The sequence below is a fragment of the Dermacentor albipictus genome, chromosome 4, assembly GCF_038994185.2.
Source record: "Dermacentor albipictus isolate Rhodes 1998 colony chromosome 4, USDA_Dalb.pri_finalv2, whole genome shotgun sequence".
Taxonomy (NCBI): Eukaryota; Metazoa; Arthropoda; class Arachnida; order Ixodida; family Ixodidae; genus Dermacentor; species Dermacentor albipictus.
Genome location: NC_091824.1, coordinates 52,541,192 through 52,565,998, shown reverse-complemented (window position 1 = coordinate 52,565,998; position 24,807 = coordinate 52,541,192). Strand labels below are relative to the sequence as shown.

General features: G+C 44.7%; 4 protein-coding genes across 23 annotated transcripts in view; 1 reads left to right on the top strand and 3 right to left on the bottom strand.

The window, feature by feature from the left end:
- Positions 1-24,807, top strand: part of LOC135909148 (uncharacterized) — a 758,332-nt gene that overhangs the window by 684,753 nt on the left and 48,772 nt on the right. The gene's annotated exons all lie outside the window — the stretch shown is intronic.
- Positions 4,256-6,974, bottom strand: LOC135909174 (glycine-rich protein-like). The gene is made up of 2 exons (XM_065441005.1): positions 6,802-6,974; positions 4,256-4,554 (listed from the first exon to the last, which is right to left on the bottom strand). Exons 1-2 carry the CDS (start codon positions 6,811-6,813, stop codon positions 4,306-4,308), a joined length of 261 nt encoding a protein of 86 aa, XP_065297077.1. The 5' UTR covers positions 6,814-6,974; the 3' UTR covers positions 4,256-4,305.
- LOC135909175 (glycine-rich protein-like) lies at positions 8,300-9,074 on the bottom strand. Its single transcript, XM_065441006.1, has 2 exons — positions 8,990-9,074; positions 8,300-8,622 (listed from the first exon to the last, which is right to left on the bottom strand). The coding sequence occupies exons 1-2, from the start codon at positions 8,999-9,001 to the stop codon at positions 8,359-8,361; spliced, it is 276 nt and encodes a 91-aa protein (XP_065297078.1). The 5' UTR covers positions 9,002-9,074; the 3' UTR covers positions 8,300-8,358.
- LOC135909176 (uncharacterized) lies at positions 20,207-24,344 on the bottom strand. Its single transcript, XM_070538061.1, has 3 exons — positions 24,326-24,344; positions 21,708-21,963; positions 20,207-20,318 (listed from the first exon to the last, which is right to left on the bottom strand). Exons 1-2 carry the CDS (start codon positions 24,335-24,337, stop codon positions 21,751-21,753), a joined length of 225 nt encoding a protein of 74 aa, XP_070394162.1. The 5' UTR covers positions 24,338-24,344; the 3' UTR covers positions 20,207-20,318; positions 21,708-21,750.

Here is a 24,807-nt window from a genome sequence, read left to right as displayed (position 1 = left end):
GTAGAACGCTTCCCAGATGCTACAGCGGCTCCGCAGTGCTGGTTGACTAAATGTGTGTCTAATGCGTGCCTGATTGCACACGCGACGCGCAGCCAATGGGGAAGAGATGGCGCCACGTCGTGAGCGTATAAAATGAGTGTTTAAATAAAAAGTCTTAATGTTCAAATGAACGGGACTGAGCAGTTGTACGAGATATGAACACCTCGCGGGCAAGCGAGCGCATTGAGGCGCTTGGCACCTTTTGAATTGGCCTTATCGAGGCGCAGTTAGAACGCAGGAGACAGCTTGTACGGACAAGGAACCTGCGAAAGAAAAATTCACTATTGGAGCTATAATGCTTTCCCATTTAATTAATTAACGGGTTTTACGTGCCAAAACCACTTTCTGATTGTGAGGCACGCCGTAGGGGGGTACTCCGGAAATTTTGACCACCTGGGGTTCTTTAACGTGCACCTAAATCTAAGTACACGGGTGTTTTCGAATTTCGCCCCCATAGAAATGCGGCCGCCGGGGCCGGGATTCGATCCCGCGACCTCGTGCTCAGCAGCCTAACACCATAGCCACTGAGCAACCACGGCGGGTGCTTTCCCATTTCGATGAGTAAGCAATCTTAAACGTCTCTGCTGTTTTTTTTTTTGACACGGTAAATTATGATTCCAGTTCTGTGTGGTCTTTCTTGATTCGTTAGCTGTTGCAAAATATTAAAGGGCATATTTCTGTACAGCATTCTGGCCTCATATTCGACTCCCCATTCCCTGAGAGTAGGAGCGAAAAATCAACACAATACGCGGTCTATCGCCAACATCCGACATGATGTGGTGGCGCGGAGGCGAGCATCACCATCGCCGAAGGAAAAGACAAGACTTGCAGTTTCTTGCAGACCGCGAGCGGGGAACGTGCTAGCCCGGATAGCTATTGTTAAAATTTAGACTTTATGGTCTTGCAGTTTCTGCTTTATTTTTGTGTTTTTGTTTATGTTATTTGATGCTCTGAAGTACTGGCTCTTCAGAAAATGTTACTGAAGGACCAACATTTCGTGCTACACTTTGGCTGCACGTGCATCTGACGTTCCATCGGAAATGTGTATAGGTAAGTTAGACAGACCGTGTGGTTTTTTATGGAACGAAGTTCAACGTACATAGTTAATTCTAAAATCAAGAAGGGGGCTGATATGACCTTGACACTATACAGGTATAGAGCGAATTGAAAACGAATTCGCCAAGATCAAGTCAAAATATGACAAGTGTGCTGGTGGGAAGACGATGGTCATTGTTTGATTTATTTTGTATCTTCCTGAACAGACTGTCAATCAGCAGTTTTACTTGAGCGTATGGAGGTGACTGAGCGAGAATCTGCGAGGGAAACGTGAACAATTGTCGAATGCGGCTGACTAGTTTTTTCTATTACGGCAGTGCCCTAACTGACACTGCTTTACCTAGGACGTGTTCCGCAACCTTTTCGAGATGGCCAGGCGTTCCCCACCGCCATTTTTCATCGTACATATTGCTTCGGTTTCTTTCTTTACAGTTAAAGAAGAAAATATATTGAAGGAAGCATATTTACGATGGTGCATGAGCTGAAATCAAATTTGCTGGGGCAACTCAACAACAATAAACTTTTGCAGTTCCAAAGCTGCTTCGAACCACGAAAGAAAAGGCTACCCAAGTGTAGTGGCTCCAGTAGAGAATATTTCGACGGAAAGTAGGTGAATTTCTTCCTAAATAGAAACAACAGGTTCGTTTGGAGGCCTTCCGGCATTTTGTTTATTTTTGGTTTCCCCTCGCATATAATATTACACGTAGTCTTCACATTGCTATAAGGAGATATGGCTTGGACGCCAACACCTTCCTAGAAGGTTATCATTGTATGGCGTGGTATAGTCATCTTTAGGCATCTGCAAGGTGGGTTGTTGCTACTTATGCCTCTTAGCCCGACATTATCGTTCAGCGAAAGACGCCTAGAAGGTGATTATGCGAAGCGATGGAAACGGACCCATATGCACAGACATTTTCTTATCGATCGCGTCCCTTCAAGTTTCCAGCCGTTTTACCTGTAACGACTGTAACGCCTTTCTGGACACCAAGCAATGATGAACAGTTATCCTAAGGACTTTACTGGCGAGAGGTGTCGGGAGCCAGTGAGTTGATTTTGCTTGACCGGCTGCTTTGTCGGCTAAGCTTGGGCCTGCCTGTTATTGCGAAAAGGGCCGCTTGCCAACAGTATATCAGTCGAGAAGCTAGGCTCAGAGCTGCATGCGCATTTCCTGCGTCAGCGTTCCAGCTCCACGTGTTGCAGTTGAACGCACTTGCTCCTCCGCAAACGCAGTGGGCGCAGCTCGGTAGGATTACCGCGACTCGAAATAAAGCTGGGCTGAATAAAAAGAGCGTGTAACAGATCTTTGGCTGCTGCTTGCCGTAGCTAGGTGCTACCGAGGGAAATAAAACGCTTTGTGTACTACGCGTCCATTGTCACTAATAAGAAATGGCAAGGTCGTAAATAAAATATACGTATTGCAAAATGTGTCGTGTTTTTGCGGCAAATATGCTATTTATGTGTGTTGTCACATAGTTAGATAGTTGATGGGGCTAATGTCTCTTCTAGCTTTTTTTTTTCAGATTCATGCTTTTTTTAGCTGGATTGGGAAAATGAATCTACAGTGAAAATGGCGTCAGTATTTGACAGACGGTAATGCTTGAAGCCATTTTCATTAATTATTTTTGCGCTAATGGCCTATTCCGGGGGTTTTGGAAGGTACAAGTAACATGTTTCTCTTCGTGGTTCGCCTTCTGAGAATATATGGTTGACGCCTTAACGACAGGACCAGTATTTGCTGGCGGGTCGTCTGGCTCCTAACGCTGTCTCGTTCACAACAATTTTTTTTTCAATGTTGGTGCAGAGAGTGCATGCTTTTGTGGTTCGCTTTGTTCTTTTTACCTTTGCGACAACTTTATAATACTGCTTTAGAGGCAAGACGAATTGATAGTCGTAGACCGTCTTGCTATAAACACCGTCTCATTCACCGAATCTTTTTTTTTCTTTACCCAAAGTTGCTCCTACGACTGCATGTTTCGCAGGTGTCGCACACTAGTGATTGCGGCTACATCGCAATCCATTGCAAAATTTGCCTAACACTACAAAAAAAGCCTTTGAGATATGCGCTCTAGGTCATCCAGCTACAATGAAACAAGGGCATCGTGATCACCACCGTAGACGTATAGACGACGATCACACTCTCGTGGAGAAAACACGCGCGTATGACCTATTAAGATCACTCATCTGCAATAGCCTGTGGTGCTAATGCAAAAAAACCTGATGTCGCCACAGTCACGTTGAATCCATTGGTTTAAACAGACGCTCGGAAAGGGCTTCAATTTCAAGCCTATAGCATACATGTTCTTTTCTTAATTTATTCTTAAGGCACCGGATAAAGGTCTACGGCCGTTGTAGGCCTTGACATCTCGGGAAGAAAGTGGCTAATGTTAAATTTCAGCGAAACTATTTGTAGGATTATACAATCTGTATCGAATCAAAGTGAAAACAGGGCATCTGGGTCACAAACGTGAGCCGTCTGTGGCCTCTAACACGCCTTTGGTATGATATTAAGATGGTATAATTACTGATAGACCATGGCCTAACATCGTGAAACATTCGGTTAAGTAACGGAAAGTTCGTTGCCACTGGCTGCACGCCTCCTTAACGATACGTCCTACATCATAACTGACCTGCTTCTATCTGTAAGAACACTTGTGGGTGCGATTTTCTAGATATATGCTGCTCTTCTTTTTCTGTACGCTCTTTCAAGCTGTTCATAGCTTGTTAATTAAAACCTGTATGCCATCACATTTTGGTAATCTTCATTTCCTTGGATCGTTTATATAAACAAGAAACGAGCACGCACGTGGCCAGTTTAGTTCACTACATTGGACGGCTTCACTTGAGTTGCTTGAATAGGTGTGCGGTAGCGAGATTAAAAGATACACGGGACAAAAGAAGACAAACAGGTAGCGTTGTGTGTGTCCCTGTGTGTCTTCCTTTGTCCTATCCTTCAATCGCGGTACCGTACATATATTAAAGGCGCGTCACTAACTAGCCGACACTGCAACCCTTTTGAGTTGCTGTTACCATTGCTGTGCTTGTTGCTTGTCAGTCAGTTCAAGAGAGTTCCAACATTTAGTGGTATGCTTTACTTTGTTGTTACATCGCCCCCAATATTTCTAGATGGACATACTGATACAATACACGCTTGCCGCAATGCTTGAATTTTTTTTTATTTTGCCAAACTTCTCGTGGTGAGGGGCCCGACGATTAGCCGTAAAATCCACCGTATCCTCCGTAGCCAAGACCGTATCCACCTATGCCGTATCCGCCGATGCCGCCGTATCCGCCGTATCCACCATATCCAAGTCCGTAGCCTCCGAAGCCGTAGCCACCATAGCCACCATAGCCGAGGCCGTATCCACCGTAGCCGAGGCCGTAGCCAAGACCATATCCGATTCCGTAGCCGTATCCAGCCAGTGTCCCGGCAATTGCCAGGCTTAGGATGAGGAACGACAGCTGCAAAAAGCCAGCATTTTGTTATATTTAAGGGAAAATTTTTCGTGGCATTGCAGTTATAGAAGTACATCTTGTATATATAAAGATAAAGATTTTTTTGAAAATCTTGCTTAAAAAAAAGCTAGTATGAGTGATTTCAACACTTTTGAAAAATACACACCACAACCACGTTCAGCTTTCAGAAATTTTCAGCCGTTCTTTGTTTCAAACCGTAAGTACTTTCACCAAAGATCTCTTTAATGCTAGTGGTCTGCGCAAGCGAAAGCTTCACGTTCCCCATATAACACTGCCAAATATAGTGTGTCGCAGCTAAGCTTGGCCAAGCTGTTCAAGGAAAAAAATTATTGAAAGAAAAGCAAGGTGCAAGATATGTTCTTAGGATCTACGGTGTTTAGTCATACAGTTTAGTATGATGATCGAATGCCACAGGCCTTAAGATTGTATCTTGCACTGTGTTTTCTAACAATTTTTTTATTGTTTTTGTAGAACAGCTTGACAAACGTTAGCTGGGACAGACAGTATTTACGCTTTTGCGAAATTCCCACGCTATATCGTCAGCTTTCTTCAAAACATTGTAAAGCGCTGTAAAGCAGTTTAGATAAACACGCTCATTTTTTTTACAGGGACAAAACTAGATGAAGCGCGCACCACAAAGTGAATTCAGTTTGTACCTGTGAATAGCAACGCATTTTTTCACACATGTAGAATCAACCAGACTGAACGGCAGCTCTACTTTCGATACACAAGTTTACAGCATTCAGAGCATTAGTCCTAATATTTTCGTGCCTGGCACTACCGCGTATACTAATTTCATTTGGTATTCTTCCTATATCTGCGCTTTATTTACTTGTAACTAGTTTACAAAAAAAGAAAACACATAAAATATGGTTGAACATTTATGCATGCTTGACAGGCTGCACTTCAGAGAAGAAAAATCTGAAAGGTAAATAACGAAAGTGGCAAAGTATTGCGCACAACAGTCTCCCTTCTTCGGGGCCTAGTGCTCGTCCTAATTGGGGTCTGTCAATGCGGGTAAAAGGAAGCTGGCCTGATATGCAACAAAGGACAAACGAGCAGTAACTCCAGCCAAGCGACTCAACCGAATCCCCGAGGTAGAGCAAAGCCTCATCGCTCGCTGGTGGTCCTCCAGCTGCGGTCACCCCTTGTTCCCACCCTACGAGGCGCTATGAGGCAATACTCAGGAGGCACTTTGGCTGAAAACCTGTGATACGCAAACGCAGTCTAAAAAGGCCCGAGAATTCTAACAGTACCTGTGTACGAATCTTAAGGTTTTGTGCACTTTAATAAGAACCATAATTTTTTAAAGCTTTTGGAATAGTATGCCTTGCTTGAAAAGTTAGAATAAGGAAGCCCTAAATTGACATTCGCCCCTCTAAAGAACATCTGTTCTGGTAAGCACCCTACTCTGAAAAACATATATACTGGAAGATGGTTAAAGGCGTATTTTTCTTTAACATGAAGGTCATCATGGTGTCAACAAAACGAAACAGAGCACATTACTCTGAAGGCCATCAAACGTGCAAGAACCGGAGCCAGTACGTGCTGAGATTGTCACGATAGCGAAGGAGTAGCGGTTATGAAGACGTGGCAGAGCTCACCTCTATGCAGGCAAAAAACTGTTTTCTAAGCGCTTGACTTGACAGCAATAAGAAGCTTCAACTTCTTCGGCGGTTTATTCGCGCATATTTAGCTTGATTGCAAGTTGGTATAATAAAGCAACATTAGGGCTTGTTTTTTTGAAATCACTCATGGCAAGTCCTCTTAAGTAGGGCAGAAAGTAAAGTAAGAGTAAAGGCCCAGCTTAACATTTTTCATATTTCTCCGGCTACAAATTTGGAACTTCGAAAAAATTGCTGCGATCGTTATTTTCACGCAATGAGTAGCAACCCGGTCATAAATACCCAAGGTTTCAGACGTCCTCTTCCTGCGCTTTCTTTAACAAACATGACACGTTTATCGAAAACCGACAGAATAGCACAAATATACGTGAAGGTCTTTATCAAATTAAAAAGGAATGCCACAATTCTGGCACGACTAGGGCTGCAGTTAGCGTAACAGCGCCAACGTTACCATGCGGAAGCACGATCCGCGTCGCAACGGATGCTTCTTGTCCTCGAACTTGTGATCATGCGCCCTAACGTTGAAGGTTAACATGTAAAAAAGATTGCTATCGCGTCATCACCTCACCGCATGTTTATCTGTGCCGAAAAGCTAACGAAAGCTCACCAGGGACTTCATGTCGGCGGGCCTTGGCTGCGGAGGCTGCTGCTCTGATACACAAGCGGGGATCTCGTTGTTACTGCGTCTCCGCTGTCACTCGCCTCCTATATATGTACACCGCTGTCATGGTTGGCGGGCGACGCGAGTCATGACTGCGCGAGCATGGGCGCCGACGCGGGGACGCGGCCGTGCGCACGGCTCAAGAAGAATACAAACCGCTACAAAAACAACTAATTTTAAAGCTCATTTCCGCACGAAGCTGTGGGACCACGCCTCGGAGAGAAAGTGTCTCAGAGGGTCTTGGACCAAGAGTACGTTCACTTTCGTTTTCCTACTTTACTGGTGTGGTACCTTTTCCCGCGCAATTTATTGCCACGAGCTGGTCCCTTGACCCCCCGTAAAACCGTGTCGCCAGAGTTTCGGTGAAGTGGAGGCGGGTAGCAATGGTAACGGATGTCGTTTTCAGCCAGTGCCACATTTCGCACGCTTTTCGTCAAGTCTCCTGGAAATTTGGACTGCATGCACATAACGAGAGGTTTTCAGTAACAGCCGCTCGGCTTAATGCAGCTGAAAAATAGACATCAAATAAAGAAGTAGAAGGAAAGAGAGCAGAGTGTCAAATGGGAAAGGGTGGTTAGGTCAAGTATGCAGCCGGCGAAGGAGCCAGTGCGGCACAACATTTGTTCGCAACTTTTCTGGGGGCGGAAGGCAGGGGTTAAGTTCTTTGTCTGAGGATACTGCGAGACCCCCAGAGAAAGGGCCCTAGCTTAGCAGTGCTGGTTCGACTGGTTAAAAGTCGCACTAAAGTGCATGCTGGTAGCTCATTTTCTGCATAGTGTGCTGTTGAAACCTTCTCGGAGGGAGGCCGCTAAAAAAGACTTCCTTAAATTTTTCTACAAGTTTGTCAATAAGGTCGTGTACGACCTTTTCCCCAAGCAATAGAAAATGTTTCTTACTTTTCTTCATGGATGAGCTGTTAATTCACACTGCACAGCGGCCGAGCTCGAAGACAACGGCTCATTGAGGCACACAAATAGACAGGCGGGAGTGCTCCCCCGACTATCGGTTAGAGGTGACAAACAAATCGTGCAATAAAAGAGCAGTGTTCGAACAAAGAATGTCGCAGGAGCCTACGTTTTGTCTGTGGTACTTTCCTTCATGCAAGAAAGCAGGTAACGCTGCTACAAAATGAGCTTCATTCTTGCGCAATTTTATGTTATTATGCAGTCAACAATGCGTCTTTCTTTTCTAAGACGTTTCGATTGGTAGCACTCAGTTAAAGAATTGGTAATTAGCCGAGCTCGCAGATTATCTAAATTATATTTTGCCATTGCTCTTAAAGCATGATGGAGGAAGGGCGCAGTTAGAATTTTAATTTTTTATGATAGATGAACGCATACCAGCGCATTAGGCCACTCTATTATTTTTTACAGACCATAAAGGAAATATGTACTATTAGTTTGGGATCGTAGCAGAAAAAGACAATAGGCAGTTTGACACGGCCCTGTGACATGTATTTTGGCTCAGAATTGTACAGGTGGCGATGGGCGCGTCGCATGACTGCTATCCGTAGTAGTAGCCGCGTCCATAGCCGACGCGGCCATATCCTCCACCGTAGCCTCCGTAGCCTCCGTAGCCGAGCCCGTAGCCGCCGTATCCAAGACCATAGCCTCTGCCAAAGCCCAAGCCGTATCCTCCGAGTCCGTATCCTCCAAGGCCATAACCAAGTCCGTAGCCAAGCCCGTAGCCACCGAGGCCATAGCCAAGCCCATATCCGTAGCCAGCCATAACCGTTGACGCAACCATGCAGAAGATGATGAGGTAGAACTGGAAAATAATGATCATTCTATGTATTTCTTGGTGCCCTAAATTTAGGCTCTCCAAACTCAAGAACATAAATTTTTCTTAGATAAGAACCTTGGAAACCTTTAAGTATATTTCAGGGCAGTGCAAAAACATAATTTACTTCGTGGTGCAACTCATATTCTGTTTTAGGCAGCTTAACAGAAACATGTGAATGGAATGTTCCTCTTTCCGCGATATTGACGACTGGAGTTAACCAACCACAGTTGAGAGTTAGAGCATCTGTGATAGGAGTTAGGTCGCGAATATGACTGCTCAATGGCAATTCCTATCGAATCCCTTGTCGTAACTCAAACTGAGAGCGTTTTTTTTCGAAGGGAAGTAACATTACCAGTGTCTTCATGGTGACCGGGATCGCGGCCGCACCAGGTTAGCTCGCGTGCACACTCGGCAGTTGTCGTCCGTGCCGTCTCCATTAGACAGCCGGAGCAGTGCGTATATATACCTGGCGGTAATCTTAACGGATGGCTAGGGCCCGGTGTCCCATATAGGAACATCCGCAGTGACAGGTAACGAAAGCGCCGAGAATGAAGGATTGCTCTGACAAAAACACAGCGCGTCGTGCTTGGTTGTTCCCTGGGCCTTTCTCAAGCTCGTCGCGCCAGCGTAACGCCACGTCCGATCTGCAATTACGGGGCGGGCGAGCGACCGGGAAGCACGCTCACTGCGCCTACTCGTGTATATTTTTCCCAGAAAGCCAAAGCTCCCGCCGTTGGTCCGCGCTGGACCTTGTCCCCCCACAAGACGCCCGCAGTGTTTTCTCTCACCCACTCCCTCTTCCCACACCAGCGCAGTCCACGGCCACCAGCCTTGTCACCGTTCGGGCATTCCGTTCTACTTGTACGGCACAATGCACGCCCGGGGAGCGCTTTATGTGGTCAGCGCCGTTTCCGGCGCGCGCACCACCGTGTAGTCGAGCTCGCTCGCTTGTTCAATCGTGCTTGATTTCGTGTTCTGCTATGGGTGACCTGCGGTGAGGCGCGCTTGCTTTGATAACGTTGGTACAGTCGATAGTCAGACCTGATGCCAAAGCACACAGGCGGGTACGTCGCGTGCGTCGGATGATTACGTCTTCTGGTTTTGTAATACATTCTGGAAGCAAGACTCGAGAAATTTACTTTTGTGTGTGTTTGTGTGTGCGTGTATATACGTAATTGTGCTCAGAAGTTAGATTTCTGCTCAGACTACGTGTCAATTGTCAGGGGGCCTAGTAATGGTAGTAGACCTTACTTCCGTCTTTTTTTTCCACGCTTGCCGAATCTAGGGTATCAAAAGAGAAAAAAAGGGAAAGAACAAAATGAAACAGGAAACTGCGGAAATTTCTTCGGTTTAAGCTGATTTATTGCGACAGAAGCTGTCTTTCGCAGCAAGGACCACCACTTCGTTGCTCGTTTCCTCGTTCCTCAAATAATTGCGCTCATCCACTACAGTGGCTTAAAAGCCAATGGCTATAGCTTCTTTGGGGGGGGGGGGGGGATCGGCTGAAGAATATTGAGCTAATTGAAAGTATAGGAATGCACGTTTGGCGTGCACAGTGACCCAGGAGTCTTTAATGACGTGCCGCGTAAAAGGATTGCCGGTTTTCAGTCGCGGTAAGATGTATTGAAGGCCGCGTCAAGTGATTACTCAGCTAGGACGTCACCACATAAGCAGTTACTAGCAAAATGATTCAATCCTACCAGCGAGATTTGCTCGGAAGAAGCAATTTGTTTACTTCCCATTCTCAGTGCGGATATGTCGGCCACTTAATCGCCGCGGAATAAATTGAGGTGTTTCGCTGCGTCATCATTGCTGGAAGTTATGCCATCGATGCTTTCTGCGTTGTTTTCCAGCAACCACTCATTCTTGCCGCATCGTGCCACGTTTGAAGCTTATCTAAATCCTTGTAATGTGCGCTTGGCTTGCCCTGCCGATGCTGTTTCCACAGCCATGGCGACAAAGAATTGTACATTGATACACTGTCATCGTGTCAAGGACAACTTCTACGTGAATTTATACAACGTCATTGTAGCCTGCTTCATATAATTATTTTAATGCGAAGCATTTCTTGGCGACCATGTGCCACTTTGGCAGTATCTATCTGGACGCCTAAGTCTTGGCGCTCTCATGGTCGTTTCGTTAGCCTGATATGTACCGAAAGAGACATAGAATGACAACAGTATATGACTAACACAAATAATGACTCATGACATGATTATTATGACATGTCTGTCATGTAGGTCTTGTAAAAGCCGCCTACGCCTTTGTGCTGTGATGGTCGTTTCGTTAACTTGGTAGTTACCAAAATTGGCAGTATGACAAGAGTTTATGACGAACATAAATGATAGGTCATGACATGAATATTATGCCATGTGTGCCATGTAGGTCATGAAACAGCCGCCTACGTCTTGGTGTTATGTTCGTTTCGTTGAATTGATATGTACCGAAATTTGCATAGTATGACAAGATTGTATGACGAGCATAAATGATAGGTCATAACATCACTGACATTATGTGCTTTCTTGGTCATTGAATTAACTAGGTAGGCTCCCCGCATACTGCTTCGCATAATATTGATTCACACAGGGCGTGGGATCTGCCAGCTTTCCACCGTCTACCAGCTACGTAACTCCCTGTCATTATTTTCGAAACACATGCACAGGCGCCACCGCATTCAAACTGCGGGTCGAGCGCGATACTTAACGCGGTTGCGCGAAGCATTGTAAGTATAACTTCATAGCGCAGTGCTATATGCCTTCTACTGCCAAGTGATCATTGCTGCCGTGACGAGTTTCAATATCAATGGTGGTGGTAAGCGCGGTTTGGCTTTAACCTCTTATGTGGCTACCTATGCGCTCATATTGCCGAAATTATAACTTGATGTCTTACCTCAACTAACAGTGTTGCACCTCTATTAGGAAGACGTGGAATATCAAGCGCTCCTATGTTAGATCTCCGAGCTTCGGAGATAACTTAGAGCAGACTGCATAATAGGTCCGGATCCACTTTTCGATTAGCCAGAGGAGACATGTTTATTGGAAAACCAAGAGTCCTGACCATTGTTAGTCCCAATCATATGACGCGAGCAGTTAGTTAATACAAGAAAAGCATAGTGAAATTTGTTTGTTGTTCTTTAACTGAGATGTAGAAACGATAGAGTAAAAGCAAATGAAAGTGCACGATAAAAAGACCGGCTGATCCCTCGCCGTGTGGGAATCGATGCTATGCAAAATAGTGTGCGGGGAGCCTGTCAAGTTAACAAAATGACCGTGAGAGCTCCAAGACGTAGCCGGCTGTTTCATGACCTACATAACACACATGCCACGATAGTCATGTCATAACCAATCACTAATTTTCGTCATGCACTCTTGGCATACTATGCCAATTTTGGTACATACCAAGACCTAGGCGGTTCTTTCATTACTTGCATGACATGAATGTCATGACCTAACATTGATCTTTTTCATGCACTCATGTTATACCATGCCAGTTTTGGTACATACCATGGTAATGAAACCCCCATGAGAGCACCAAGACGTAGGCGGCGAGATAGATAGCGTCAAAGAGGCAAATGTTCGCCAAGAAATGCTTCGCATAGAAAATTACTTGGCGGCCTTGAGAATCGAACCTACTGATTGTGCATTACACTTGTGTTGCTCTACCGATTAAGCTACGGCAGCACTTTTTCGCACGTCCACTTTCTTGAGTACTTACGTATGTGTAAAAGATATAACGAGGATATTGTTAGTCAGCACCAATCATGGCTATGTCAGTGTATGTGGAACATCGTTTTAACCGATGACGTCAAATACTAGTACGTGAAGTTTAGCAGCAGAAAGCTGACTTATTCACTCTCGTATCCCATCTGAAGTCTCGAAACCTGAGACCCTCACTGTGCTATGAATTGAAATAGGGAGTATCGAGGGGCCCAATTTTTGCCAGTCACAGCCATATGACGTTAATATACAGTTAAGCCAAGGAAAGCATGGGGTAATTGATTTATTATTTCAAATGCGAAATATTTGTTTGCAAACATTTTCCACCGGGAGAGTATTTATCTAGCCGCCTACGTCATGGTGCTCTCTTGGTCGTTTCATTAACTTGGTAGGTACGAAAGTTGGCACAATATGACAAGATTGTAGGACGAACATAAATGATAGATCATGAAATCAACGTCATGATGTGCGCGTCATGTAGGTCACGAGACAGCCGCTGACGTCTTGGCATGTACCAAAATTGCTATAGTATGATAGGCGTGTAAGACGAACATGAATTATTCGTCATAACATGAGCGTCATGACGTGCGTGTCATCGAGGTAAGAAGCAGCCGCCTACGTCTTGGCGCTCTCATGGTAATTTCCTTAATTTGGTAGGCTTCCCGCACACCGCTTCACATAATATCAATTCCCACAGGGTGTGGGATCCGCTGGCTTTATTTTACCGCGATATATACCATCGCTCTAAATCGCCTGATGAGGATGGCGTTGGGCTTACCTTCCTTCTTTGCAATGTGGAACTAAAGAAGAAAGGTTAACATACCTCTCCACCTTCTTATTCAGAATCGTGTCCAAATTCAGTGGAACAATTGTTAGAGGTTCATTTGAATGGAGCTCTGGAACCTACTAGTGAACGTTCTTGCCTGGTCCAGGTCCATGATCTGATGATTTAAAGCTTTGCATTTACTTTATGGCTATGAACGAGCGGAATTCCTCTTTGATGTTGCGGTATCGTTAGAGTTAGTGGAGGCACTTATAAACAGCATTAGCAGCGTTCTTTTATGTAACAATAGAATAATACTCTTACAAATTGTTTCTCGGTGCTGCTGTCGTTATTTTTGTGCTTCTTGGCGTGTTGCTGAGGCAGTAATGTTTTTTATATGATAAGGCTGCTTTCGTTACTTTCCTTTGCTGTCTTCGTTTTTCTGAAACAGGCATTTGTTGTCGAACTGGATAAGACGTACCATTTAGATAACATGTAATCTTTAGGGCTCCTGTTGTATTTTAGATATATTGGTATCCACTCATATAAAGGTCCCTTTCATGGCAGGCAACATTCGTAAATAAATAAACATATTGATAACAACGAAACCAACAACTAAATAAATATATTTTCTATATTGTATGCTTCTCGTAATACAGGACTGCAAGCTTCCTGGAACTGAAATGTTAGTTCTAATAATAGGTTTAGCAATGCAATTGCAAGGTCATTCATGAAAATAATGGTCGACAATGGACTTGGCTGCTGTAAATAATAAAATGTGCGTAGTGGCATTTAAATTTACAGTAAATATTATGCAAAATTATGAATACTTCTGCGGCATTGTCTTTTGTTTGTTACAGTGATTCATATTATTTCCTTTTGCGTGAAATAGGAAAAACAAACAAACCCTCTCTGATGTTGTAAACATGGTTTAGAGAGAGAGAGAGAGATAACAATTAGTTGTAATGAGGTTGGGTGACTTCCTCGTAGGGTGTAGCCCTTAGTTTAAGGCCCCATTGGCTCACGCCACTCCGTGTGCGCGCTGGATCAGCCGTCGCTGCTCTTGCGCGTCTAATCTGGTCAGCGCGGTCTCCCAGGAGGAAGGTGAAGGTTAAGGAATATGGCAGTAACCCGGAGGGTGTGGGCACTCCCAGGTGCAATGATATACTGTGGGCTTTGCTCCACGATAGGAAGAGTATGAGGGATGTTGTGTGGGGTGGAAGAGGTGAAGATAAAAGAGGCAGGGAAATGAATTAGTTTGAAGCTGTCGCCACGCGACGGCATCTTCTCGGTTAAGGAAATTATGTGGGGGCGGAAAGTGTCTCCTGGTATCTCTGTAATATTGTAGCGTTTCAGTGTAGTTCAGTGGTTCTGTCGGTGCGCCTTCTGGGTTGGACAGCTCTTCCAATGGCGCATGGTTAGCGAGCTCTCGGGCTACCGCATTAGCGCGTTCATTACCATGGAGAGAGGCGTGTCCAGTTGTCCAGACGATACGCACCCTGTGTAACGTTCTGGGATGTAATGATGTAAGGATGCGGTGTGTGTAGGTTGTAACCTTCCCTTGTGCCAAAGTCCTGCAGGTGGTCTGTGAATCAGTGACAGTGTGATGAGTCCATCCTGTGCCCGCATGGTTGAAGTGTGTACGATGGCTAGGGTGATTGCAGCCTCTTCCGCAATGCCACTATCCACAGTGTTTAGCGTAGCCGAAGCCCTCAGAATGTCCGTACTATCTAGTACGACTAGACATAGCGCGCGTTTCTTTGAGTAGCGGGCCACGTCGATGTATAGGACCGGTGCGTTCGATGTGTCATCGCCGAAGAGTCGAGCCAGGGCTTGTGCTCTTGCCTTTTTTCGGCGTTTATGACGGTCAGGGTGCATATACCGGGGAATCGGGGCCACGTGAATTTTGTTGTAAATGCTAAGCGCAAGAAGTGAGCGGTTTTCCTGTTGTAGTTTTGTTGGTGTTTGGTATCCTAGCCGGAATAGAATGTGGCACCCTTGCATTGTTCGTTGCAGACGTTGCAATTTGCTGTTAAGATGGCCTTAGACTAGTTCGCGGATGGAGTCATGCACCCCGAGTCGTAGTAGGAGCTGCATATACGCATGCCGGGGTAGTCCCAGTGCTGCCTTTAGTGCCTTACGGAGGCGAGTGTCCATCTGGTGCATCTCGGTCTGAGTCAGATTATGATAGGGGAGGGGGTAGGTAAATCGGCTAATTATGAGGGCTTGCACAATTCGGAGTACATCTTTTTCTTGGAGTCCTTGTCGGCGGTTTGTAAGTACAAGATTTGGTTTAGAACACTCATCAAAATAAATAAATCAGCCTATGCAGATTAGTCATGCCATGAGTACGTTTAAGATCTTCCTGCAGCCTGAAAGACCCATTCTGCGTGCCTTTTCTTGCAAATTGACGATAATGTAATAATTATCTGTATGTGTAAAATAATGAGCTCAAATTCAACTTAAAAGATAAAGAGCAGCGAAAACCTAAAGATATATTTTCTTTCAGCACTTATAACAGTGAAAACGACGAAACAAACTGCACAGAAGCATGAGGCAAACCATCGTTGGACTTTCAGGACGACCACTTAATATGTGTATTACTAAGGCAGCATGGAGTTTTTTCACAAAATATGTGATTCAAAGTGCAGACCAATAACTTGAGAGGCCTCCAATTGTACAAATGTACACATCGGCAATGTAACGCATCTTCTTGCTGCTGCTTGGGCAAGATGCATTCAAGTACGGCAAAGAATATTTAGAGGTTTATATATTTCAGGTTTTACGCTTTGTAAAAAGTGCTAAAGATATATGTAAGCAGACAGAAGCTAAAAGAAGTGCAGTACGGAATAAGCTGCGTGCGTCCTCGGCAAGGCATTTCCTTGCACTGTGAGACGATGCAGAGCAGCTACAACGTAGCATTCTCTAGGGTATTTTTATTGTATCCTGCTTAAACAGAAGGCACACTGTAGTTTTGTTTGTTCGTGTGTGTTGGTCTGTACTGGAAACAAGTAAAGCAGAAAATTATACCACTTCATGTGAACTGGCCACACCATCGAGGGGCCATTTTCCTCGTAAAGACGAAGGGCTTAATGGCCGTATCCTCAAACTCTGTTGGTAATGACGCGAGTAGTCGTATGCATTGCCAGCTGCCTAGCCTTTCAAAATGCACCACAAGCAAGGAGCGCCACACGCAAGACAGTGCGTATTGCTTTTGCGCGATGCACTCCGCTCCCCGCCATCCCTCCAGCAATAGTGCGTTCGTTGACTGATGGGCGGAGGGGAAAAAAACCAAAGAGCGAGAGAGAAAATAAAAAAAAGCAGGAACGCGACGAGTGGTGAAGACAGCAAATTGAGGGAGGGGTACAGAATGTATCTGGTGGGAAGCGAGACTCTAGCCGACGCGGTGAAACGGCCCTCAAAAATAAGGGCTCCTAGCGGAACTGATCGTCACCCCTCTCCGAACATATACAAGAGCAAGCGTTTCATTTTTTTTTTCTTTCTGTCTTGTTTGATCCGTTGTATGGCGATTCTGAAGCAAGTCGGTGGCGGCAGAGTTTCGCAGAGGATAAGAAGGCCTCGGCGAGGGCCGCGAGTGTTTTCGAGAAAGCACCCTTCTCGCGCAGCCATCGTTCCGTGACGAATGTCCGCGCCGGTTTACGACTACTCCCGTCTTTCGGCGATTACAAAGAGGAGGGGGGGGGGGGGGGGAGGCGCTCGCGCTGCAAGCCTGCCCACTGCAGCTTATGCAGGCAAAGTTAGCCCCCGCGGCGTCTGTCGCCGCTAGCTCACTTTCGCAAGCACTCTGTGTTTCTGCCGCTTCTGGAACGGTCGCTCGTGGCACAGTGGGGACGACGAAACGCTCTCAAAGCGCGGTAGCCCAGGAACACGGGGGCCAAGAAAATAAAGGACAAAGTAGCCGAGGGACCGAGAAAAGTGAAGGGTTTGCCCAAAGCGTCCACGCGCGTTCGAGTATTCGCAACGCCGGAAGCACGCCGCGTGCCCCTTGTGTGGCCAGCGTCACGCTGGAATTCTGGGGCGAAAATAACGCCACGGGAACTGCCTGTTGTGACCTTACACGTTTTTTCCTTTTTTCGTTCTTTTTTTTGCGGAGAACGAGATCCGTTGCGCCTCTCGGAGTGTCACCTTGGGGCGCCGTTGCGCGAACATTCTGGAAGGACGAGAAGCCTTCCCACTTTATTAGACCCGCTCAGTGTTGTTTCCGACCGCCTAATCCATCAGGAGGCAAAGTTGGCGCATCTGAGTGCGGTGAATTTGGAAAATGAGGGTATTTAGCGCTCATATGTGCTTTCGAGTCTCGCCTGCTCGGGTTGCGTAAACTTGCTTTTGCGGTAATCAGCTTGCGCCACTGCTCGTGTAAAAAAGTTCGTAATCGAGTGTGGTCTCTCTGTGGCGATGTAGCTGCTTGCCGCGGTTCGGTGTACGTAGGTTCTTGGAAGCCATGACATAATCGCCCGCCAGTTGATGAGGGTGTTGTTCATTCAGAAATTTCCCAGAAATTAAATCAGCCTCTCATTTATTTTAATGTCTTCATGGAAACAGTGAGTTCGAGCTTTAGGAGCTTTAGATCGCATCTACTGAATCGGCGAAATAATAGCATATATGTTTTGACGGTAAGGTTGTGCTCGTACTTCGTTTAATGCTGGCTGGCATGTGCACGTGCCCATACTGAAAACACGGTTTTGTGAAATGATGACGCGATAGTGTCAAGGCTTTCGCTTCAGTGCCTCGAGATCCCTGGAGCGAGAGCTCTGTAGCTATGCCGTTATATTTTGTCATTTGAGTTACGAGTCATTTTATGTATATGGTGAATCTTCCGCTTGCTCGGCCTGTTTTCGGCGTGTTTTCTTGGGCTTAACCTTTTAGAGATTGTTTTCTCAGGTGTGAAGAACAAATATTTATTTTTCGCCTCATTAAGATGGTCTCGCCATCCGAACCTCTACAAGAATGGATGTTTTAGAACCGAAATTGCAAGTGGACTGTCCATCTTTGGCAATTAATAAATTGTTTTCATTTCTAACGACAAGTATTCCTGAAAGGTAAGCGAAGGGGATGCAAGAAGCGATGAAACTCGAAAATGTAGGTGTAATTTTAAAATATAAAGGTACAATATAATAGGTTGGTAAACGTGGACATGGTCAACTAGTGATCTAGTCGCGTTAAAGTAAAAAAGAAGGCTATGCCAGGTCACACCGCGGAAAAAAGGATTATGGAAATCCAACACACATCTCTGCAACTATGTGGAGCGGAGCTTTCCTGAAGCTGGTGCACAAATGCTGTAAATTGACCCATTTCTTTATTAAACGTTCTCGCGTAAACAAAACTGACGCGGACGCGTGTTTTGTTCCTGTGCTCACCACGTGCTCTCGTGCACCCGTACTGCGCGATGTAACACAGGCGGCGATTATATCAAAGAGCTACTTAGCGTTCGCGCCACGGCAGTATACGTGCGACTGCGGCTTGATGGTTGGAGGATCGAGCTGCTTTGTTGTCGGACCGGGGTTCGATTCCACCAACGCGCACGCAATTTTGAGCTGTTCTGCTTGAGGGTTGCAGAAGGCAGGGTCAGGCAATTCCCGGAAAGCTCGCGAAGTAAGCCTCACCTTAAGAAGCCGCTGTTTCTACTGGGGTGGTGGAACAGGTGGCCAGGGAAGAGAAACGCGGTAACCAGCGGTGAAACAATGCGTATAGTCGTTAGATTAGAGAATGTATAAGCATAAAATGTACTCGGCTAACGCAGGACAAGATTAAGTAAATATCGCCGAGATTCGCTTTCGCTCTTTATTTTCGGGCGTAACAATGTAGCGCTGGAAATGATAATAATGAAATAGTGATGGCTGTCGTGATGACTATGAGCGCTGGGCTTCGTAGCGCAAATGTATTGCAACATTTGTTTTCACACGATAGGTGATAATTTATTTAGCTGGATATCCACGTTTACCGACGCCGAGCACCTGGCTCGATCAAGAAATGCCGTAGAGGCTAACATCTCCGCCTATTTGTGAGATCAACTTCTATTTTAGTATTGACAAGATAACCGTGTTCACTAAGCCTTATTTACGGTTTTATAGGCGGCTCACATGTCTATACATATTCTTGAATCTTGCAGCCAATGGCATTCTCGGAATTAATATTACAAAAACATTTCACCTATAAAAGATTTGTTATATGGCTTTGGCTTTCTTTGGCCGTTCGTTACACTCCTTCTTGAAACATGAAGTAAACCATCGTGTATTGCTCTAAACTTTACGTCTCGGTCATAGAGAAAACATTTGCAATTATTCATAATATGGCTCTTTTGCTACCGCATCCGCATTGCATTTGCATTTGCATTTGCTACCGCATTTGGCTCTTGCTACCGCGAGAGCCTGTCGCGTTTTCGTCACCACGTAGCACAATAGTAGAGAAGGGTAAGAGCAATTTGGGTAAAAGAAAAAAATATAGTATTGGGCTGCCCATATGTGAGTTATAACGCGGCGTAGTCAACATCGTGTATTAGAAAGACAGTCTACCAGGGACCATGAGAACGTTTACTGGTGAGAGGTCGTAACGTAGGCGATGTTTGTTCGAAGAAGAGCGCAACCGCAGTGAATGGCATTTATGAACGCCATATTGTCACACGACGTAGAACATGCAGAAAACATATATTGCTCGTTTCCAACCTCAGTGACCGGAATACATACAGGCCGTACGTGGTGACTCAGGAGTTATGGCCTTGCGCTTCCGAGCGCGAGTTCGCGGGTTGGGTAAATGTCCAGCATTACCGCATTCCGGTAGACTCGGAATGTAAAAAAAAAAGTTCATTTAATCCACTTTGGACCCACGTTAAGGAACAATTGGCTTGCCTCACAATGATATTGTGGTTCTGACACATAAAATTACTGAATTTATTTGATTTTAACAACAGGTTGCCAAAGTTATTTTGCAGACTTCCGCTCGGGTGTCAGTCAAAGCCCACCTTGCAACCTTCGGTCGTTAATTTCCAGGATGTCTTTGCATGGTCGACGGCAATTTTCGGAGTCAGTTTTCTTTTGGCACAAGGACTGAACACGCACAGAGAGCCGAATAATTGCGCTTAGAAAAATAAATATTTTTTATTGGCTGATAAATAGTAAGCGATACATTTTCTAGATCATAATGTAGACGTCGTTGAATGCTGATTCTGGTCCTGAATGTGAAACCTGTGACGGATAAGACAAGTACAGTTTCTGACATAAATGAATGTGCAACTTCATTTGAAACACTTCTAATACCAAAAGAATTTCTGTATACTTCCGAATATTTTTCAAACAATGGGTGTCTGTAGAGATATCAGAATACAACGTAAATGTTGTGTATAATCTTTGGCAATTTTCGAAAATGTGCAAAAAAGGCACATTATATTTCACTTTACAGTTTACAGAAAGTAAATATGAATGCTAAGTGAATAACTTGACACTCATCTTTACTTTCTGTACATGTAAACAGTGGCAAAAAAGCAATAAGTGCCGCTTAATGGAACATGCATTCGGTTATTGTAAGAGGAAACTATTTCAGTGTTACGAGGTTACTTCATGGGCGAGTGAATGTTAACTCTATGAGTGTTGCCAGACATTGGAGAAGTTCCTGCGCACAGTGGCTTTTTTGCAGGGCTAAGATATAAACCTGACGAGAGCCGCAATGGAGATATTTATTCGAGCCGGATGTCCTGAAGGATTTATTATGTTCAATTGAGGGCTCTGTGTCCTGGAACCACTTACGTACATGTTAGCTTGTCTGGCAGAAGTTCTTTCACGAATAGACTGAATTGTCTTGACGAGAGGGGTCGTAGTTTAATAACTTGGCGTGTAATTTCACTTTTTACCTTTTTGATTCAGGGAGCCTTTTTCTTCACAAGAGTAAAAAAAGACAGAAAAAAATGACGTCGCCTTGAGTTTAACAGTTGCGCCTTCTGCTCCAGCTCTTTCCACTTCTGTGAATTTGCCAGATTTGGTCAATGAGTTTTCACACATTGCTGCTCGCTGTCGCCACACAATGCGCTATTACATCGTGCTCGCCATAAAAATGACCACTTCATTCTCAGTTGTCTGTGAACAGAGTTCATGGATATTGTGCCTCTTGAAGTTTCATTTTCTCTTACTAAATCTCCGCTAGACCAGGTGAGGTACTCACATCTCTTCACTATTATTTAAAAACTGGAACACATACATAATACTTCAGCTTCAAGTGTGCTCGCGTTATTTTTTATGCTTGTGATAAGCAGCGGCAAAGGCAAACTCTTACTATGAAGCTCTGAGGCGGCTTTGTTTCCTGCCTGATGTTCGCGTTACATCCAATTGTTCAAATCCGGCCAACATTACACAATTACGAAAATGTAATGAGTGTTAGTAATTTGCTCTTACTTGCTGAAAATTTATTTTCTTCTATAATTTAAAATGACCCTATCTTTTGGTACACTAAGCAAAGCATTGTGGATTATTTACGCTTAGGTGTTTTTCCAGTTTACAATCAGTTAAGGTACACAATTTGGCCCTGAGTATCTTGTGGGTACGCATATGCGTCAATACGACTGGATTGTTCCAGGTACTTACTTCTCCATCTGTAGGTCGTGGCAAAATGATAAACACAGCGCTTCTATCCGTGGAATCCGAATCCACCACCATAGCCACCACCGTAACCACGGCCGTATGGGTAAGGGTAGTAGCCTCCACCACCGCCGCCACCACCATGGGACAGTGCGCTGCCGAGAAGAGCTCCAGCACCAAAGCCCAGAGCACCTGCTCCAAGGGCCTTGAGCAGGATCGCTTGGGCCACCGATAGAGCCAAACAGAACACGACGACGACCGACTGTGCAATCAAAGAATTAGACGGGTATTGTAACGTCCAAAGGAGTTAGGAAGTGTGCAGTATAGCAAGAGGTGGTCAAAGCTGTATCAGTATACAAAAATCTACAAAAGATACAAGAATCTACAAAATAAACTGACAGAGTATGTGCGCGACGCACCGCTTTTGGTTTTTGGGTAGAAATAACGCCGGGGTCACAATTTTTTTATATATATAGACATGGTGGGGTTATATTGAACAATGCGGTAGTACCAGTTATTTTGTCGGCTGTTGTCTTTCAAGCATCCGAATGGACTCCTCGGTTGATGCGACCTATGCCTTCAGGAATACCCACCCGCCGTTTTCTTCAAGTCTCGCTGTTTACGCAAAGGTGACGACAATAAGACAAAGTCTGGAGTTTTTAAAAAAATTGCAGCCATAGTACGCATTTCACTTACACTCTAAAGCGGTTATTTGAATCGTGCCTTAACTGCATTGCCATTTAGGTGCCTTGCTGATACCAGTATTTTTCGCTCGCCTTAGAAGACAATCAGCCGTATTGGCTTCATATCGTCGTTACCAAATTATGGCTAAGATATAATTTATATGTGAACTCCAGGGGAATTCTCACTATTGGCGTTGGCCTAACAGGGCCGCGGTTTCACTTAGCTGTCCGCATGGATGAGCACCTACACCACCCACGCGTTATCTTGGAGGTGCTCCGTGTCAATTAGGTGCGAAGACTAGGTGAGCCCAGATGGCTGCTGGCTGCATGTGAGCTGTCTTCCTGCGCGCCTACTACTAGTACTGGAGGTCGCGTAATCTCCTGTTTCGGACGCACGTAGAAGCGAGAGGCAGCAGAAGCCCTTGCTCCCATTTCTTGGTGCTCTACCTCACGTAAGAATTGTGACAGCGAGTGTTCTCGCTCATGGAGTGAAGTATTATCATATCTGATGGGCATGCATGGCACCATCCTTGGTAATTTAATTAGTAAACTTACGGCAACTTATCCGCGCGATAAAACAGCGAAACTTAGTTCTTGTAGTCATCTGGTATTTTGCTATCACTATCAATGGTTAGAATTTCGGGATAAACTGTGTCTTTTCGAGGCCCTAGCATCCTCTTGCTCTTTTGACGGGCAGCTGTCTCAGAGCCAGTTTTGTGACGTAAGCCTTCTTGTTGATAATTTTCTCCCATTTTCATAATGTGTATAAAGTACGAGGCAGTCGCCTAGCGAATTACTGCTCTTAGTTAGCTTGAAATGAGTCTCCCCAAGGAAAAAAAAAACAGTTTTCAATGTCTCACCATAGAATCATATTTAGATTCGTTGATTGGTACTGTCGGCTTCACCTGTACACGATGTTCTATGCACTTGCAAATTGCTTTAGGTAAGGAATGCCCTGACCTATGTTGTAAATTCAGCCTTGTCCTTTCAAAGCTTACTTTCTCACCCCATTAGGCGGGCAGCTCTACCCCTTCCGATGGCAGTTGGCAGCTTGCTCCTTAGTTTTCCTTTCTTCTCATTGGAGTCTATGCTATCACACCAAACAGTAATAATAATAATAATAATAATAATAATAATAATAATAATAATAATAATAATAATAATAATAATAATAATAATAATAATACTTTTTCTAATAGTAAATGAAATAGTGGCAAGTGCCTCCGACGATGTGTCGGTCGGAAATTCTGATTATCTCATTATTGCAGATAATTCAAGCTCAGTTGTCAACGTATGCAAAGCAAACTTAGCACTCATGTTTCTTAAATTGCACCTGGGCAAGAGCAGCACTCCACGATGAGAAAAGTTTGCGAAAGCCAACGACAGGATGATAGCAAATTGTCGGAAACAATATACGGGAGGAAATCAGTCACCGAAGAGCTACTATCCTTCTTAGCCTAACATATTTATGGAGTTTTTAGTTGTTTATTAATGGGCGACACGTTTCTAAACGCATGATAACACCCGCTTACTTCCTTTTCAATTTCGCAGCCTTCACTTATGGCTACAATACTCCGCTAAATGTTGCTCATCATAAAGCCGCCCGTATGCTTTAAGGTACAGCATAAGCGTATTTCTACGCCACAGGTCTTGCATTCCTTATCTCCAAGAATGACGTTCTTATTCAAAGAAAATGGCCGTCGAAGATGCCTTCTTTTTTTTCTAGGTGACGTTCCTTGCGTTTTCTAAGCTTTGGTGTTTTTAAAGAAAATATTGAATTCGGAGAATTGCCAGCAGTTACGTTTCGTAAAAGAAATGCTTTGGCTGCACTATAACCAGACGCCTTCGAGTTTGTTAACATTTTCTAGACTTTGCGTCACATAAATTAGGAAAGTGGACATGCTGCAGAGCTTTCTGAGAACACTGAAGAAGCTCACTTACCAACACCTTCATTGTACCAGTTCTTTAGATCGACTGCGTACATCAGAGGAGCGCTACTTGGCTTTTATACTCTCACCACTTTGATATTCCGGCATCGGACAGCGTTCCTTTCAGACCACTACACGCCCTTGAGACGTGACTCTCTGCTGCGTCACTAAACGAGCTCTTCTTGTCACGAACATTTCCGTACAAGATTATTCACTGAGCATCACTTGAGAGTTATTGACCGTCGATGGTAAGCCGTTCCAGCCTGTCAGCTTCCTGCAAACAGAGAAAATAAAACCAAAAGGTTTTAAGCAAGAGTGAAAGAATGCCTGCCTTACGCTTTTCAATACCAGCAATTGCACGCAATTAATATGCAGTGTGCAGTGTACGCAAATTTAAACCTACAGGAAAAACGTGAAAACTGGATGGACAGCTCACCGTTACAATTTGAATTCAGCGCTCAAAGGAGGGACCACGTAGATTAAATTAAGTTTCTC